The 18,232-nt window shown below is 43.9% G+C and overlaps 1 protein-coding gene across 2 annotated transcripts in view; it reads left to right on the top strand.

The window, feature by feature from the left end:
* GRIK2 (glutamate ionotropic receptor kainate type subunit 2) overlaps positions 1-18,232 on the top strand; it is a 1,450,753-nt gene that overhangs the window by 537,433 nt on the left and 895,088 nt on the right. For both annotated transcript variants that reach the window (XM_075340094.1, XM_075340093.1), the window contains one exon: positions 9,750-10,007. In XM_075340094.1, coding sequence (XP_075196209.1) covers positions 9,750-10,007 — 258 coding nt within the window. The remainder of the gene's footprint in view (positions 1-9,749; positions 10,008-18,232) is intronic.

The following is an 18,232-nucleotide window of genomic DNA, read 5'->3' as shown; positions in this document are numbered from 1 at the left end:
ACTTTGAATACCCTTTCTTAAAAGAAACAGTGCCCCATATAAAATAACAATAGCATCTTCTCCTGGACCAGCAACATCCAAGAGGTGTTGAGGCTTTGTCTGCAGACATTCATATGACATTATATCACATAAAAGCTGCAGCCTAGCAAAAGTCACTGATGAGCTGCAGTCCAACATTGGTCGCTGATGAGCTGCAGCCTAACAAAGGTCACTGATGAGCTGAAGCCTAAGGCTGGGTTCACACATAGCGACAGCGACAACGACGTCGCTGTTGCGTCACCATTTTCTGTGACGTAACAGCGACCTTGTATGTCGCTGTTATGATCGCTGCTTAGCTGTCAAAAACAGCGACGCAGCAGCGATCATAACGTTGCTACATGTGCAGAGAGCAGGGAGCCGCGCACACTGCTTAGCGCTGGCTCCCTGCTCTCCTAGCTACAGCACACATCGGGTTAATTAACCCGATGTGTCCTGCAGCTACATGTGCAGAGAGCAGGGAGCCGCGCACACTGCTTAGCGCTGGCTCCCTGCTCTCCTAGCTACAGTACACATCGGGTTAATTAACCCGATGTGTACTGCAGCTACATGTGCAGAGAGCAGGAGCCGGCAGCACAGGCAGCGTGAGAGTGGCGGAGGCTGGTAACGAAGGTAAATATCAGGTAGCCACCTTGGTTACCCGATGTTTACCCTGGTTACAGCTTACCGCAGCTGTCAGACGCCAGCTCCTGCTCCCTGCTCGCTTCATTTCGTCGCTCTCTCGCTGTCACACACAGCAATCTGTGCGTCACAGCGGGAGAGCAACAATAAAAAAAACAAACCAGGGCTGTGTGTAACGAGCAGCGATCTCACAGCAGGGGCCAGATCGCTGCTCAGTGTCAAACACAGCGAGATCGCTAATGACATCACTGCTGCATCACAAAAACCATGACTCAGCAGCGATCTCAGCAGCGATCTCGCTGTGTGTGAAGCACCCCTAACAGTGTCCGCTGATGAAAAGCAGCCCAACAGTGGTTACTGATAAACTGCAGCCTTAAGGTACCGTCACACATAACGAGATCGCTAGCGAGATCGCTGCTGAGTCACGGTTTCTGTGACGCAGTAGCGATCCCGTTAGCGATCTTGTTATGTGTGACACCTACCAGTGATCAGGCCCCTGCTGTGAGATCCCTAGTCGTTGCAGAATGGTCCAGGCCATTTTCTTCAAAGGCGATGTCCTGCTGGGCAGAACACATCGCTGTGCTTGACACTGTGTGACAGGGTCACAGTGACTGCTGAGATCGTTATACAGTTCGCTACAGCGACCTGTATTGTTCCTGCATCGCTGGTAAGATCTGACTGTGTGACATCTCACCTGCGACCTCCCAGCGACTTAGCTCCGATCCCTATCAGGTCGCATCGTTTTCGGGATCGCTGGTAAGTCGTTGTGTGTGACTAGGCCTTTAAAGTGGTAACTGGTGAGCTGCATCCTAAAAGTGATTGCTGATGAGTTTCTGCATAAAAACTGGGGGCGTGACCATGCACCAAAGCTGAGAGGTCGCATGTTGGAGGAGGTGCTGCCATCCTGAATACTATTCTGCCACAGCAGGCCACTGAACACCAGCTGGTGTCTGTGGAACAGATCCAGAGGTGACCCTGCCATGAAGTGAAGCAGTGGAGCTGGGGGCGATGGTGAGCGCTAATGGTGCAAGCAGAAAGAGTGGTAAAAACATGAGACTCCTGCATCTTTGGTTGCCATCTTGGGCCTGACAGCCACGCAGAGTGCTGGGGTGTCCTTCTCCAGAGGGTGGTCTCTGATGTGAGGAGGGCTGTGGAGGAGCACCACTACCAGAATGGGTGCAGCTGAATTGAGGGGAGGAAGTTGAGCAAAGGCGGCTATGTCTGGGGGCACAAAAAATGGCGGTAAGGAAACCTACTGAGGGCAGAAGAAGCCATATTGAGGAGCTGGAGATAGGTAGTGGGGGCTCACTTATCAATTACCCTGACCCACTGAAAAAAAAAACCTAGGGACTGGAACAAGGCCCTGTAAACCAGACAGTGGCAGAGTCAGGGCTGAAGTGGCTAAAGATAATAATGTCTCAGTTAAAAGGATAGCAATAGTCACAAAGCTTGAAAAGTTTGCGCTGCTGGAAAATTAGGTCGCAGGGGGTTCAGTTGGATGATATCCTACGTAAAATGAAAGGTACAGAAAGGCAGAATCCTTTGGAAGGGGAAGTAGAACTACTGCCCCCAGCCAGCTCTAGCTGACCTGTCATTACACACGCTGATGAGGCATGCCTGCAGCAGCAAGTAGAAGCTGAGGATTCTGAAGACCCACAAAATCCTACACTCAAAGATGTCTTCTCTATGGTCTCCTTTTGCAAGTCTGAACTAACCACCCTTACACAGTACTGTAAATGCATACCCTGAAGGAGGATGTAGTACCTGAGTTGAAAAATGTATCTGCTCCCACAGGAGCTGTAGAGGAGAGAGTTAGCCACACAGAGGACGATGATAATGTGGAGATAAAAAGGTGGAGGAGAGGTCAGTCCAAAGGATTGCTGAGTTAGTGGCCAAAATTGATGATCTTGAACATCACTCAAAGCAGAATAACCTAAGAATTGTAGGAATTCCTGAGAAGTCAGAGAGTTCTGCTCCTACTGATCTTGTTGAGAAATTACTCCGGAATGTATTTGATGCAGAGATCCTGACATCGCATTCTGTCATGGCCTCCGCCTCCTGGGTTCCAACAACCAAATGCTGCCAAACTGTTACAAAGATAGAGACAAAATTCTGAGGGTGGCAAGGAGCATGCTGACAATATCCATGAACTGGAGCAAGGTGTCTATATCCCTGGACTATTCAGAAGTCCAAAGGCAAAGAATGGAGGTCAAACAGTGCTTGAGAAAGATTGGACTCTTGTATTCCATGATGTACCCAGCTCGGTTAAGGTTGGTGGCTCTGGGTACAACACCTTTTTTCGCTAGTCCAGAGGAGGCCATGACGTGGCTAGATCAGCAAGAGAAACAGGTCAGATTGGAGCAGTCATATGGTACATGACTTTAATTGGCTACGAGGGCCAGTGCCAAGTCATTGATAACTTGGAGTCTGGAGCAGTTTAATGATTAAGAAACTACTGGTTGCCTCATCATTGGTTTGGAATGTTTTCTTTTTGTTTCGGATTTTCTCCTCGATTCCTGATATGATTTGGACCATTATCTTGCAAAGTTCCAGATCTGAGAATTCCTTTATTTTTTTTTAATTCTGATACTTTTGGATAACAGGACAATGTAGCATCCCATCCTTCTGTTGTGCCACCCCTGCAGCAGTCAAACTGCTTGGATCCGGGGTTGCTGTGGCTCGAGGGTCTCCGGACCTAGGGGCTTGTGGCCACTCAAATGTAAGGGGGTATTTACAGGGGATAAATGTTTGTGACGCCACCTGCGGGATGCAGTAAGGGGAGTACTGCCGATGTCAAAGGGAGTACCGGGGCAGATGGTGTAGGGCAGCAATGTGTCAGTCCCTCCCCAGATAAGGAAGGCCCCGAACAGTGGGGGATTTAGTGAGTGGGCGGCTTGGCCTTGGGAAAGCAGTGTGCAGGGGTCAAGTTACTCACTGCGATAGTCTTGGTGCTGGATTAGGTGGAATAAGCAGACACTCACACAGATGGTAAAACAAAGTCTTTAGGTACCGCAGTTTCTGCGGGGGGAGCCTGTCCATGTCCCGCTCCCACCGGTGTCACTTGGTAAGTCTGGAGCCCTGCCTCCATGCACAAATTGATTGACCATTGTGGCCCCTTGGCTTGAAGCTTTCGGGGCCCTGCTCACTTTGTGTAGTGTAGCTGTGTTCTTGATGGCTGACACTTGGGATTTTAATGGGTTGTGTACTTTGGAGAACCCTATCCCCCGCGTTGTGCTGATGCTTTCAATCTCTGAGCTCTTGGGGAAAGTTCATAATCATACTATTCTCCACAGGTTAATTATCAAGGTGCCTGAAGCTCTTCCCTGATCTAGGGTCCTGTACCCCACCGTGCTTGGTACCGGTCAGTTCCTTTGAGGTCTTGATGCCGACAGTCCTCCTAGACTATGTCCGTTGCACCCTCTCCAATGTCACTGCCACCGGTCACCGACTCCTGTGATCCTGGACCACCGTCTGTGACCCAACCTGTTGCCTCCCTGAGAGTTACAACTCCCCAGCTCCTCACTCTTTTAGGGCTAACACTCAACTTCCTTGTCTCCCCTCCCACCAGTCTGTCTGACCCATAGGTGGGTGGCCCTTCTCCTACTTGACCAACCTACTGGTGTGTCTGTACAGGTCATGGTGTGAGGTGTGGTTGGGATTTGTAGTGCGGATATTAGTGACACCATTGTTGGGAACCTGGAACCATATGGGAGTAGACCCTGCACCCTAGGTAAGGATTGCAGTACCCTGTGGCACCCTGATACATTCAGGGGCGTCAGACTGTTGCTTGTCTTCCCCTTCTTATTGGACTTGGTCGTCTGGTGGGGTGAAACTCTGCAGATGTGTAGTACAGTTTATATAGTATGCAACATGATGGTGGGACGACAAGTGAATTTTATGATCCCCTCTTTTATTTAGGATGGGGATGTGGCAATAACCTATTTTATTTGCAGGATATCCCCCTGGTGGTAATAGTATGATTAATTTGTCATGAGAGCGAGGCCGTCTCTGGATGAGAACTCTTTGGTAGACCATGAGGGTATTAGGCATGTTTTTCTCTGTGTAGTTTAGGAGGTACATTGCCCACTCGCTCAGTGAGAGAGGAATCTGAGGAGTGGATGGACCTCCTCTCCCTTTTCTGAACGAAGGGGGTATCTATCCTGTTTTCTCTTTTCTTTTTGTTTATTTCTGAGTAAGGTTCTTGGGTATAATCACTATGAGTTGGGCTAGAGGAGGGAAGGGGGAAGGAGTCTACAGTCTGAGAGTATTATTAGAATAGTTAAAGATGGGTATGAAGGTAGGGAATGGCTTCAGGTGCAAGAAAAGATTGATAAGACTCCTTATACTCAGGCATATGACTGGACATTGTTAAGGAAAAAGGCCTTGCTGATACGGTAACGATCATGAGTTGAAATGTAAGAGGGCTGTCAGACATAATTAAAAGGATAGCAGTGTTTAAATACATCCAGGATTACAAACCATCTGTTATTTGCATACAAGATATGCATTTGGCCATTGATAATGTGCACAAATCAGTTTCGTTTGAGCAGCTCAGGGTACACTTTTGATAAGGAGGGTAGATTAATTTACTTGGTATGTAAAATTTCACCGTGTTTACTATATGCTAAAACTGATGTGTCGGTGTAATGCCTCAGGTAAGTACGAGTTCATGGCCACTAAACATGTATAGGTTTATTTTTATCTAAGGGGTTAAAAAAATTCACAAACTAGTGCAAAAAATGGCTCACTTTTTGCGCCATTTTCCGAAACCTGTAGTGTTCTCATTTTTCAGAATCTGGGGCTCAGTGATAACTTATATTTTGCATCTCAAACTGACGTTTTTAATGGTACCACTTTTGCCCATATGCTACCTTTTGATCGCCTGTTATAGAATTTTGCGCAAAATTTGCAGCAACCACAAAAAGCAGTTTGGAATTGTTTTGCGACTACGTAGTTTACCAATAAGGTAATTGATTTTATATTTTTATAGATCGAGCATTTCTGAACGCAGTGATACCAAATATGTGCATATTTTTATTTTTTTAAAACTTTCATTTTTAATGGGTGAATTGGGTGATTTAAACTTTTAGTTTTTTAATTTTTTAAGAAAAATTTAAAACTATTTTTATTTTATTAGTCCCCCTATGGGGCTATAAGGATCAGCAGTCTGATCGCTCATGCATTTCTGTAGATCACAGCTACCCAGCTGAGATCTGCTGAAATGCTGCTGTCCTCTCACACGCTGAGCTCTGCCGGATGTAAGAGGAAGGGACTCATGATACCTACAGGAGTCATCACATGACCCTGTGCTAGCATGGCAACCATTGGCTCCATGTGATCACATCATCTGACTTTCGGTGAGTACGCGCTAACAGGAGTTTGACAGTCTATTGTAAGGGGATAACAGGCGTGGGTGGATCGAGCATCCACTCGTGCCTGGTAGGCACACATGTCAGCTGTTCAAATCTGCCTGCGATAGCCGGCAGCAATTACCCTGACATGATCCATTACGTACCTAGTACGTCATGTGTCGTGAAGAGGATAAAGAAATCTCAACGCATAAAAGTAAGAGCAAAGTACTAGCTAATTTGTTAGTTCAGGAAGTAATGGATGCAGAGACTAATCTGCTGACCAACCCATCTACTGTCACTCAAAAGAGATTAAAAGCCGCATAACAATTGTCAATAAGGTGCACCTAAGGAAGGCAGAAAGAAAGAGGGCCTTTCAAAATATAGAGTTTTTTAAAGAGGAGGAAAAAGTAGGGCACCTTCTTTTGTTAATAACGTTGCCTCAAAGGTAAATAGTAGGGGGGAGTGCTGGTTAGCTCCAGGGAACAAATTCTGGATGCTATGCTATCATTCTATAAAAACCTATACTCCTCACAAGTGCAACCCATGGCAGGTGACATTTCAGAATTCTTAGGTAAAGCAACTTGGTCACGCCTTACATGCACATGTAGAGAATTGTTAGATGGACTCCTTAAATAGAGGAGCTTGAGACATCGTTTTCAGACATGCCGAACACTAAGGGGTACTTTACACGCTGCGACATCGCTGCCAATATATCGTCAGGGTCACGTCGTTAGTGATGCACATCCGGCGCCGGTAGCGACATCACAGCATGTAAGACAAATGAGCGACGATCAACGAGCGCAAAAACGTGCAAAATCGTTGCTCATTGACACGTCGTTCATTTTCATAATATCGGTGCTGCTGCAAGTACAATGTTGTTTGTCATTCCTGCGGCAGCACGCATCGCTATGTGTGATGCCGCTGGAACGACAAACATCTCCATACCTCCGTCCACCGGAAAAGGAGGAAGGAAGGAGGTGGACGGCATGTTCCAGCCGCTCATCTCCTCCCCTCCTTTTCTATTGGGCGGCGATTCAGTGACGCTGCTGTGACGTCGCTGTGATGCTGAATGAACCGCCCCCTTAGAAAGGAGGCGGTTCGCCGGTCACAGCGATGTCGCAGAGCAGGTATGTGCGTGTGATGCTGCCGTAGAAATAATATTCACTGTGGTAGCGATCACCACATATCGGCCGTGCGACGGGGGTGGGTGTAATCGCGCTCAACATCGCTAGCAAATGCTAGCGATGTCGCAGCGTGTAAAGCCCACCTAAGGCCCTGAGTGTGGATGGCATTGCAGCTAAGATATATAAAAACATTAAAGACATACTACTCCCTGAACTGCTGAAGCTTTATAATGCTGCTGCACAGTAGGGAGCCTTATGGACATCTATGACAGAGGCACTAATTACTATATTGCCTAAGCCTGATAAAGATCCCCAATTGCCTCAGTCATATCTTCCAATCTCATTGCTGATGGTGAATGATAAAATCTTAGCAAAGGTGCTGGCAAGTAGGTTGGCAAGGGTTATAGCAGCCCTGATCCACCCTGATCAGTCAGTATTCCCAATTAGTCGGCAGCAATAAATATTAGCTGTCTATTTCTTAATATTCAAATACCTGTGGACAACCAGGGTAATAGGATGGTTGTTTCTCTCAATGCGAATAAAGCTTTTGACAGTGTGGAGTAGGACTATATTTGGGCTGTAATGTCTAAGAAGGGCTTCGGTGTGCGGTTTGTCTTTTGGATACAGCTGTCACTGTTAGGCTATATTCACACTGTGTCTTTGCAGCATTTTTAGCTACGGATTTGTCTTGGTTTTGTGCAAATCAATGCTAATAAAATGCTGCTTTTTACAGTCCCTGCAAAGTCTATGAGATTTCTGAAATCTCATGCACAAAAGCACAAACATATCAGGATTTTTTCCTGACGGTTTTGTGAACCATCTCTGGTTTTGCTGCATTATGAAAATAATGAACATGTTAATTCTTTTCAGTGCTTTTATTACGGTTTTTCGCCCTAGTGACGGGTGGGCTCACAGATACCCTGGATCGGTGGGTCTAACCGGGTTTATAAAAAACGCGGTTAGGCCCGGAATTGATCCAAAGTATCAGGCCGGGACTTAAATGGTGATGAGGATAAAGGGATTGGAGCAGGTGCACCATATTTACTGAATCACTGGTGCGGCTTTATGCTCCTATGCCTCCTTCACTTCCCCGCTCATTACATATTCATTGCTTTCATCTGTGATTGGTTGCAGTCAGATGCACCGGCTCATTCATTCTGTGGAGCTCAAAGCGGGCAGTCATACTCTATGGCTGCGCCCTTTGATCTTCAGATGTAGCAGAGCTGATTTGCCGTGGGACCTCGTGTGGATTACGTTGGACCTGCAGGGGTGTGATTCTGTGGTTAATAAAGTGGTGAAAGAGGGTGATAATTGTATTTTATTTCAAATAAAGGATTTTCCAGTGTTTGTGTTTGTTTCTTTTCACTTAGTACCGATTGGATAAGGGGTGTCCCATAGACACCTGCCATTACCAATCTAGGGCTTAATTGCAGCTAAGAGATGCTAGTACCCCTGATATTACTCCGATTCCCAAAGCACCAGGGCCAAGTGCTGGGATTGTTGCATCTAATAGATGCGACAATCCTGGGCGGCTGCAGGGTGATATTTTTAGGTTGGGTCTCTCCAGCCTAAGAATACCAGCCCCCAGCTGTGGGCTTTATCTTGGCTGGGTATCATATTTGGGGGAGACCGCTCACTGTTTTTTTTATAATTATTTATTTAAATAATTAAAAAACAGCATGGGGTCCCTTTTATTTTGATACCCAGCCAATATAAGCACATAGATTGGGGGCTGCAGCCTGTAGCTGTAGGCTTTATCTGTGCTGGGTATCATAATATGAGGGGACCCAACGTCATTTTTTTAAAATGTATTTATTTATTTATTTTACTGTACAATAGACCCACAGACTCCAGTGGGGGGAAGCAGTGAATATGCATGAGGCTAATGAGTGGCACCGGACGTAGGATCAGGTACAGTTGATCCTAGAATGTATGGGCTCCTTCCAGGTTAGTGGGCTTGACTAGCTGGGTTAGTGGGTGTGAATGGCTTGGTTGGTGAGCTTGGAGATGTTTTCTCCCTTCCACTACAATCATGCTTTGCCCCCCCATGTGATAGGGGTCTGTTGAATGATGTCATACCTAGAAGAAGCCAATACACTCTAGCATCTACTGGAGATTGGTAAGTATAGCGTGCTTGAATTACTTTTTTTTTCTTTCTACCTTATTTTTTTACTACCAGAGTGCAGGATCCAGGTAAATCTCGGCCCGGCCCATCACTCGGGTATTGAACCCTTGCTGATCTTGACATCACATAAAAAAATGCTATATATGTTGTATGTATTTTAAATGGAACAATGTTTCATTGAAGAAAAGGTTCAATAAAATTAAAGGGCAAACCCTTTCCCATTTCATATGATAGTTTATTCCCAAGCAGCAGCAAAATTAGGAGAAATTCATAATTGGCTGCATCTAACCTAATAACAATGGCTAGATCTGGTACAATGTGTTGATCTTCAGGCATGCTGTCATCTAGAAAGTGGTTATATTTATGAGAAAATTCAGCTTCACTTGATAACAAACTTGATGGAGCATATTGAAATTTGATGCAAATTCTTGGTATATTTTGTAATATTTACATAATTTGTTTTTTAATGTTTATCCTTTTGTTTTATTTTAGCTTGTGAACAGTTGTCTCTGGGAGTTGCAGCTATATTTGGACCCTCACACAGTTCTTCAGCTAATGCAGTGCAGTCTATATGTAATGCCCTTGGGGTTCCACACATTCAAACTCGCTGGAAACATCAAGTTTCGGATAACAGGGATTCATTCTACGTCAGCTTGTACCCAGACTTTTCTTCACTGAGTCGAGCAATTCTTGATTTGGTGCAGTTTTTCAAGTGGAAAACAGTTACAATTGCCTATGATGACAGTACGGGTAAGAGAAACTTCTTTAAAAAAAAACATCTTAAAGATTTCAATGCAAGTGATAAACAGATTCACTACAAGACAGATTTAACAAGCTAGTCTTTAAACATTTTCTTTTAAACGAGTCTCATTTTAAAGATCTAAAACAGTCTGAAGAAACTATTGATTAGTAAGATCACTCTTTTGACCTTCTGTCTGCGTAAACAACATAGCATTTTCCTCCCTGACCTTCCTAAATGTTAATCGAACCCATTCCATGCCATTGGGACTCAAGACACTAGTTTTTTTAACATGCTGTCTCTTTTTATTAAAAGTGTCTTAAATTTAATTAGACAAGTTTTTAGATAACTAGGATATTTGAATAATTTTATTTGATAAAGTAGATTATGGTGATTGTCAGTTAATAATACTTTCCTCTGATTTTTCCCACTAGGGTTTGGAATACAGTAGCTTTCCTTTGTATAGGTGTCAATGCTTCCATGCTTAGTCGTGATTTCAGTTCAATTGTTTTCATGTAATAGCTGTCTGGGTTAATCTGTTTAATGGCTTTACAGTTTCATCATAATATTAGAGCTGTAGAAGTGTCCCATTGAAGTTTATTGTATAAATGACCACCCTTGTGCAACATAATTGACACACAAATGATATTACTTCAGCAGGCGTAATGACACAGCAAAAAGGTTCATAATTAAACGAATACTGAATGTTGGGTTAATTATGTTGTGTGAAGAACAATGTAACGTGGCAGAAATTGATTGATTTGTTTTCTCTGTTAAGGTGTAGGTGGCTGGAGACATACATTGCATCCACATTTATTTTATGTGATACAAAAATTGTGCTAAAATTATGTCACTCACAAGCTTCGAATATCTTACATTATGTATGTGTTTTCAGTAAAAAAGAATTTACCAAGTTATCCCCGAAATAAGCCAGAACATACACAGTATTTTATGACCACCTTGAATGTAGTAGTAGTAGTAAAAGAATGGTAGGCTTAACATTACAACTAGAGATGAGCGAATTGAAACTTTAAAGTTTGGTGTTCATACTGAGCATAGACTTTACAAAAAAAAAATCAATTTTCTAGTTTAGTTTACATTTGCTGACCACTCACGCTAGCATCGCTGTACTTGGGTGCCCTCGGTGCTTGGCCCAGGGTGAGCCAATTATAGTGTTTGAATGGCTTGCATTGGGGGTAACATCAGCATTATCGGATGTAGTATGTACAAAAAGAATTAAAAACCTTGCCCTCCCTCACCCAGAAGCGTTCTGTTTATTGTTGGCTGTATGTGGGCAGAGAGCCAAACTGCCAATCAGTGACTCCCACTGAGGGTCGGGAAAAGTGCGGATTCAGAACTAAACTTTTTCTAACATCCGGATGAACCCACAAAACCCAGGCTTCCACATGTCCGCTCATCTATAATTACAACATGCAATTCTAAAAATACACCTCAATCACCTTCTCTATACCCTTCCCTATTCTTTTTTCATATTTTGGATCTCTCAAATATGTCTTTGTTTTACATTAGTTGTTCAGTTTGTTTTCCAATTATTGGTGGCAGCCGTGGACAACATGCCACATATGACGGTAGTTTGGCTGCAGTGGTGACATGTCCATATAACATAAACAGGCTGTATCAATCCTGGATTTGTACATTCTGCTTTGGACTTGTGATCTCTGAAACCAAATATTGTCTACAGCGCTAGCGCATTTGCCACTGTTGCAGCCTGGCTAGAGAAAAAACACATAGCCTGGTGAACGTTGTAGAAATGGTATGGAATCATAATTTGGGATAGGTATGTGGGCAACTATAAAATAAAAGTAGAACAGTACGAATTGTTTAAGACTTTAAGTTTTTTTCCATAACTGAATGCTATTTAATACAAGGTTTCATTATTAGACAACTGACATAAAATGCTTTGAAAAAAACAGATGTTTTGCACAATTGCAGAATTGCTAAAAAAAATTGTGACTTTTGGCACTTTCACAAACGTTTTGGACAACTCCTCCAAAATAGAAGATGCTGAGAAGAGCAGTGCATGATGAGGCATGGCTATATCTGACCATGAAATTCATTAATAGTGCCACTATTTCTTACTCCCAAAATGTTACTCCAGTGAGTAGCATATCTGGTGAGGTGAATAAAGGCGCCTGAATCAGGTAAGATGCGCCAAATTAATTAAGCAACTTGCGGCTCTTAATTTGGTGTATCTTATTCCTATATTACCCTAAATAAGACTGGAAAACAAAATGCCCATCTCTATGTGTTTTTTCTAAATCTATTTTTTTTAGAATACCGACTAGATTCAAGTAATTTATATGTAGAATTATTTATTTTGTTGACAGATTGTGTAAAATACAATATTTCTGTAAATAATTTCTATAACATAGAATATAGATAACAATATATAATGCTAACATTCATGTGGAGCACAAATGTGCGGTTTTATCATCATTTAGAAACCTAATTATATACAGGGTGGTCCAAAACTAGGTGGACAGTATGTGTAATAGGGTTATCAAACATGGTGTAAAGTGAAACTGACTCAGTTGCTCTTAGCAACCAATCAGATTCCACTTTTCATTCTTCACAGACTCTTTGGAAAATGAAAGGTGGAATCTGATTGGTTGCTAAGGGCAACTGAGTCAGTTTCACTTTACACCATGTGTGATAACTCTATTACACATATTGGCCACCTACTTTTGGACCACCCTGGATATCCAATGACAGAAAAAATACGATTTGTTAGAAAGAAGCAACATTTAAAAGATGTACAATGTATAAGTGAATGTAGTAGTAATAATAATAATAATAATAATAATAATAATAATAATAATAATAATAATAAAATATTAAATCATTCAATCAAATATGCTATCTTTCACCATAGATCATTGTTTCTTCCATGAGAAGTATAATAAAGTCATTATGTTTCTTAAAACCTATCATTATTGTTCAATATTTTAAATAGTTCAGGGACATATCCTTAAAAAACCTTGAGACAAGCGATACTGTATTTTACTGCCTGTCCTCTCATACTGTGAACTTTTAATGAAAAAAAATGTCATGTTTTCTAAGAGACATCCATGCTTTTTATCTACAAATTCAGCTTTTCACAGTAGGCATTAAACTACTGTTTGTGCATTTACTAATAAAAAGGGTTTTTTTTCTGAGGTTTCATTAAATATGTTCATATCTTTTAGAAAACTGTTTCCTATGGGAATCTAACACTCTAGAAATAGAAGGTTTTTAAGCTTATAATATGAACAGTAAATGAATATAAATAAAGCTACATGTTGAGACAGAGATGAACAACTTAACAACACCATATGGAAACTAAAGTTGTTAGGTATTGAGAACATAGAAGTTAAAAATTGTTAAAAATTACAATTGGAACACCAGGTGGTAGAGATAAAAAAAGCTTTAAAAATACAGAGTATTTTACCACTGTCTTACTGTTTAAGAGGCTGTAATGATATATATTTTGATAAACTAATAAATCTTAAAAGCATGCTTTTGTTAATGCATTTTTGTATGTTACTAGAAGTAATAAAATAACACTTTTACAGTTAAAACCAGAAGTTTAAATAAACTATCTAAAAAGACATATACGCATGTTTTTCTAACTATCTAACATGAAATCAGAATAAACCTTTCCCATTTTAGGTCAACTAGGAACTTAAATTATTTATATTTATGAAATGCCAGAATAAGGAGAGAATGTTTTAAGGCATTTTTATTACTTTCTGTAAAAGTTAACATACATTTCATTAGTATTTGGTACCATTACTAGAGATGAGCGAACCAGTCCCGGTTCGGCTCGAGTTCGGTTCGCCGAACGGAGGTCTCGTTCGAGTTTGGTTCGTCGAACATTCGACGAACCGAACTGGAACCGCATAGAAAACAATGGCAGGCAATCACAAACACAGAAAAACACCTAGAAAACACCCTCAAAGGTGTCCAAAAGGTGACAAACAACTCACAACACAACACAAACACATGGGAAAGTGACAAGTGACTCATGCGAAAACAAAAGAGCTGGACAAGGAAAAAGAGGAGGAGACACAGATATATGAGTATATGCAAGGAAACATCGATGCCATTTCTGTGCAACTTGAGCCCTGCTCATTTTAGGCTTCCAATCTGGATAAATTGCCTGAGCTTGCCACGTACGCCTTGCGGATCTTGTCGTGTCCTGCAGCCAGCGTTCTCTCGGAACATTTCTTCAGTGCTGCTGGGGTCTGCTGGCAGATAAGCACACATTCGTCTGTCCACTGACAATGTGGACATGGCTCTCAGAGGACTTTTCTTCCCCTGGGTCAGCCAGGGAACGCGAAAGGCACACGTATTTTTGAGAGTGCTTCATGCAAAGCATCTTTTTCATTTTGAAAAGGGGGATCAACTGATGCCAGTCAAGTGGGGTGTGTGTGGCCCAATTAGTGGCAACGAGGGAGACTGTGGTTGGAGTCCCCTCGCTGTGTTTCTAAAAGAACCAAGATGAACAATTCACGGCTCCCAGAGGACTTTTCTTCCCCTGGGTAATCCAGGGGAGGTGAAAGGCATGCGTATTTTTGAGAAAGCTTCATGCAAAGCATCTTTTCATTTTGAAAAGGGGGGTCAACTGATGCCAGTCAAGTGGGGTGTGTGTGGCCCAATTAGTGGAAACGAGGGAGACTGTGGTTGGAGTCCCCTCGCTTTTGAAAAAAGAACCAAGATGAACAAGTCATGGCTCTCAGAGGACTTTTCTTCCCCTGGCTCAGCCAGGGGAGGTGAAAGGCACGCGTATTTTTGAGAGTGCTTCATGCAAAGCATCATTTTCATCTTGAAAATGGGGGTCAACTGATGCCAGTCAAGTGGGGTGTGTGTGGCCCAATTAGTGGAAACGAGGGAGACTGTGGTTGGAGTCCCCTCGCTTTTGAAAAAAGAACCAAGATGAACAAGTCATGGCTCTCAGAGGACTTTTCTTCCCCTGGCTCAGCCAGGGGAGGTGAAAGGCACGCGTATTTTTGAGAGTGCTTCATGCAAAGCATCTTTTTCATCTTGAAAATGGGGGTCAACTGATGCCAGTCAAGTGGGGTGTGTGTGGCCCAATTAGTGGAAACGAGGGAGACTGTGGTTGGAGTCCCCTCGCTTTTGCAAAAAGAACCAAGATGAACAAGTCATGGCTCTCAGAGGACTTTTCTTCCCCTTGCTCAGCCAGGGGAGGTGAAAGGCACGCGTATTTTTGAGAGTGCTTCATGCAAAGCATCTTCTTCATCTTGAAAATGGGGGTCAACTGATGCCAGTCAAGTGGGGTGTGTGTGGCCCAATTAGTGGAAACGAGGGAGACTGTGGTTGGAGTCCCCTCGCTTTTGAAAAAAGAATCAAGATGAACAAGTCATGGCTCTCAGAGGACTTTTCTTCCCCTGGATCAGCCAGGGGAGGTGAAAAGCATGCGTATTTTTGAGAGTGCTTCATGCAAAGCATCTTTTTCATTTTGAAAAGGGGGATCAACTGATGCCAGTCAAATGGGGTGTGTGTTGCCCAATTCGTGGAAACGAGGGAGACTGTGGTTGGAGTCCCCTCGCTTTTGAAAAAAGAACCAAGATGAACAAGTCATGGCTCTCAGAGGACTTTTCTTCCCCTGGCTCAGCCAGGGGAGGTGAAAGGCACGCGTATTTTTGAGAGTGCTTCATGCAAAGCATCATTTTCATCTTGAAAATGGGGGTCAACTGATGCCAGTCAAGTGGGGGTGTGTGTGGCCCAATTAGTGGAAACGAGGGAGACTGTGGTTGGAGTCCCCTCGCTTTTGAAAAAAGAACCAAGATGAACAAGTCATGGCTCTCAGAGGACTTTTCTTCCCCTGGCTCAGCCAGGGGAGGTGAAAGGCACGCGTATTTTTGAGAGTGCTTCATGCAAAGCATCTTTTTCATCTTGAAAATGGGGGTCAACTGATGCCAGTCAAGTGGGGTGTGTGTGGCCCAATTAGTGGAAACGAGGGAGACTGTGGTTGGAGTCCCCTCGCTTTTGCAAAAAGAATCAAGATGAACAAGTCATGGCTCTCAGAGGACTTTTCTTCCCCTGGATCAGCCAGGGGAGGTGAAAAGCATGCGTATTTTTGAGAGTGCTTCATGCAAAGCATCTTTTTCATTTTGAAAAGGGGGATCAACTGATGCCAGTCAAATGGGGTGTGTGTTGCCCAATTAGTGGAAACGAGGGAGACTGTGGTTGGAGTCCCCTCGCTTTTGAAAAAAGAACCAAGATGAACAAGTCATGGCTCTCAGAGGACTTTTCTTCCCCTGGCTCAGCCAGGGGAGGTGAAAGGCATACGTATTTTTAAGAGTGCTTCATGCAAAGCATCATTTTCATTTTGAAAAGGGGGATCAACTGATGCCAGTCAAGTGGGGTGTGTGTGGCCCAATTAGTGGCAACAAGGGAGACTGTGGTTGGAGTCCCCTTGCTGTGTTTCTAAAAGAACCAAGATGAACAAGTCATGGCTCTCAGAGGACTTTTCTTCCCCTGGGTCATCCAGGGGAGGTGAAAGGCATGCGTATTTTTGAGAGTGCTTCATGCAAAGCATCTTTTTCATTTTGAAAAGGGGGGTCAACTGATGCCAGTCAAGTGGGGTGTGTGTGGCCCAATTAGTGGAAATGAGGGAGACTGTGGTTGGAGTCCCCTCGCTTTTGAAAAAAGAACCAAGATGAACAAGTCATGGCTCTCAGAGGACTTTTCTTTCCCTGGGTCATCCAGGGAAGGTGAAAGGCATGCGTATTTTTGAGAGTGCTTCATGCAAAGCATTTTCATTTTGAAAAGTGGGATCAACTGATGCCAGTCAAGTGGGGTGTGTGTGGCCCAATTAGTGGAAATGATGGAGACTGTGGTTGGAGTCCCCTCGCTGTGTTTTACATGATTTTCGAAGGGCATGACATGCCTAAGAGTAGAGTTGAGCGCGGTTCGTGGTTCGTGGTTCTCCAGTTCTAGGCTCGAGTGATTTTTGGGCTGTTCGAGATCGAACTAGAACTCGAGCTTTTTGCTAAAAGCTCGATAGTTCTAGATACGTTCGAGAACGGTTCTAGCAGCAAAAAGCAGGGCTTTTTACAGCTACAGTGAGCAGGAGCCATCGCTGGCAGCCTCCCACAAGCTGGTAACCAAGATAAACATCGGGTATCCAAGCAAAGCGCTTTGGTTAGTAACCCGATGTTTATCTTAGTTACGTGCAGGAAGCCCACACTTTCCCGCTCAGCTCGCTCCACCCCCTCCTGCCCGCGGCATGTATACATACACACACATACACAAACACACACACACACACACATCCACCCCCCGCCCGCCCGCCCGCCCGCTCGCTCGCTCGCTCGGCTTACCTGCGGTGATGAAGTCCCGCCATCCCGACCTCAGCGCTGTCACTGTCCTCCATGGCCGCCGCTTGTCACATTACCTATCGCTTCCGACCCGAGACTGACACTGGCGGTGACGTCACGGACCTCTCGCGATACTTGATGTGAAGGCGCCGGTCATTGACCTCAGTGACAGGGGCTGTCAGTGTGCTGGAGATCAGCGCAGGTAATGTACCTCACTGACAGCAGCACTTGTCATCCCCTGCAGTGACCTGGGCTGACCCATTGATGTTAGCTCAGGTCACTGCATTGCTCTCCCAGCCAATGGGGAACATCCTGCTCTTCATTGACTGGGACAGTGTGGATCGTCATGGCAACCCCTTGGATTACACCAGACCTGGATTTGTTTTTCATTCTAATAAATTGGTTAAAGAGGGAATGTTTTGGGGAGTGTTTTTTCAAATAAAAATGTGTTTGTCGTCTATTTTTTTTTTATTACTGACTGGGTTGGTGATGTCGGGTATCTGATAGATGCCTGACCTCACCAACCCCAGGGCTTGATGCCAGGTGACATTACACATCTGGTATTAACCCCAAATATTACCCCGTTTGCCACCGCACCAGGGCGCGGGATGAGCTGGGGCGAAGCACCAGGATTGGCGCATCTAATGGATGCGCCACTTCTGGGGCAGCTGCGGCCTGCTATTTTTAGGCTGGGGAGATTCCAATAACCATGGACCTCCCTAGTCTGAGAATATCAGGCCCCAGCTGTCTGCTTTACCTTGGCTGGTGATCCAATTTTGGGGGACCCCTACGTGTTTTTTTTTTAAATTATTTATTTAATTTAAAATAACAGCGTGGGGTGCCCTCAGTTTTGGATTACCAGCCAAGGTGAGGTTGCCAGCTGTGGTCTGCAG

This window comes from Anomaloglossus baeobatrachus, chromosome 3, assembly GCF_048569485.1.
Source record: "Anomaloglossus baeobatrachus isolate aAnoBae1 chromosome 3, aAnoBae1.hap1, whole genome shotgun sequence".
NCBI classification, from domain to species: domain Eukaryota; kingdom Metazoa; phylum Chordata; class Amphibia; order Anura; family Aromobatidae; genus Anomaloglossus; species Anomaloglossus baeobatrachus.
The sequence above is the reverse complement of the archived record's forward strand: the minus strand, read 5'-3'. Positions and strand labels throughout refer to the sequence as shown.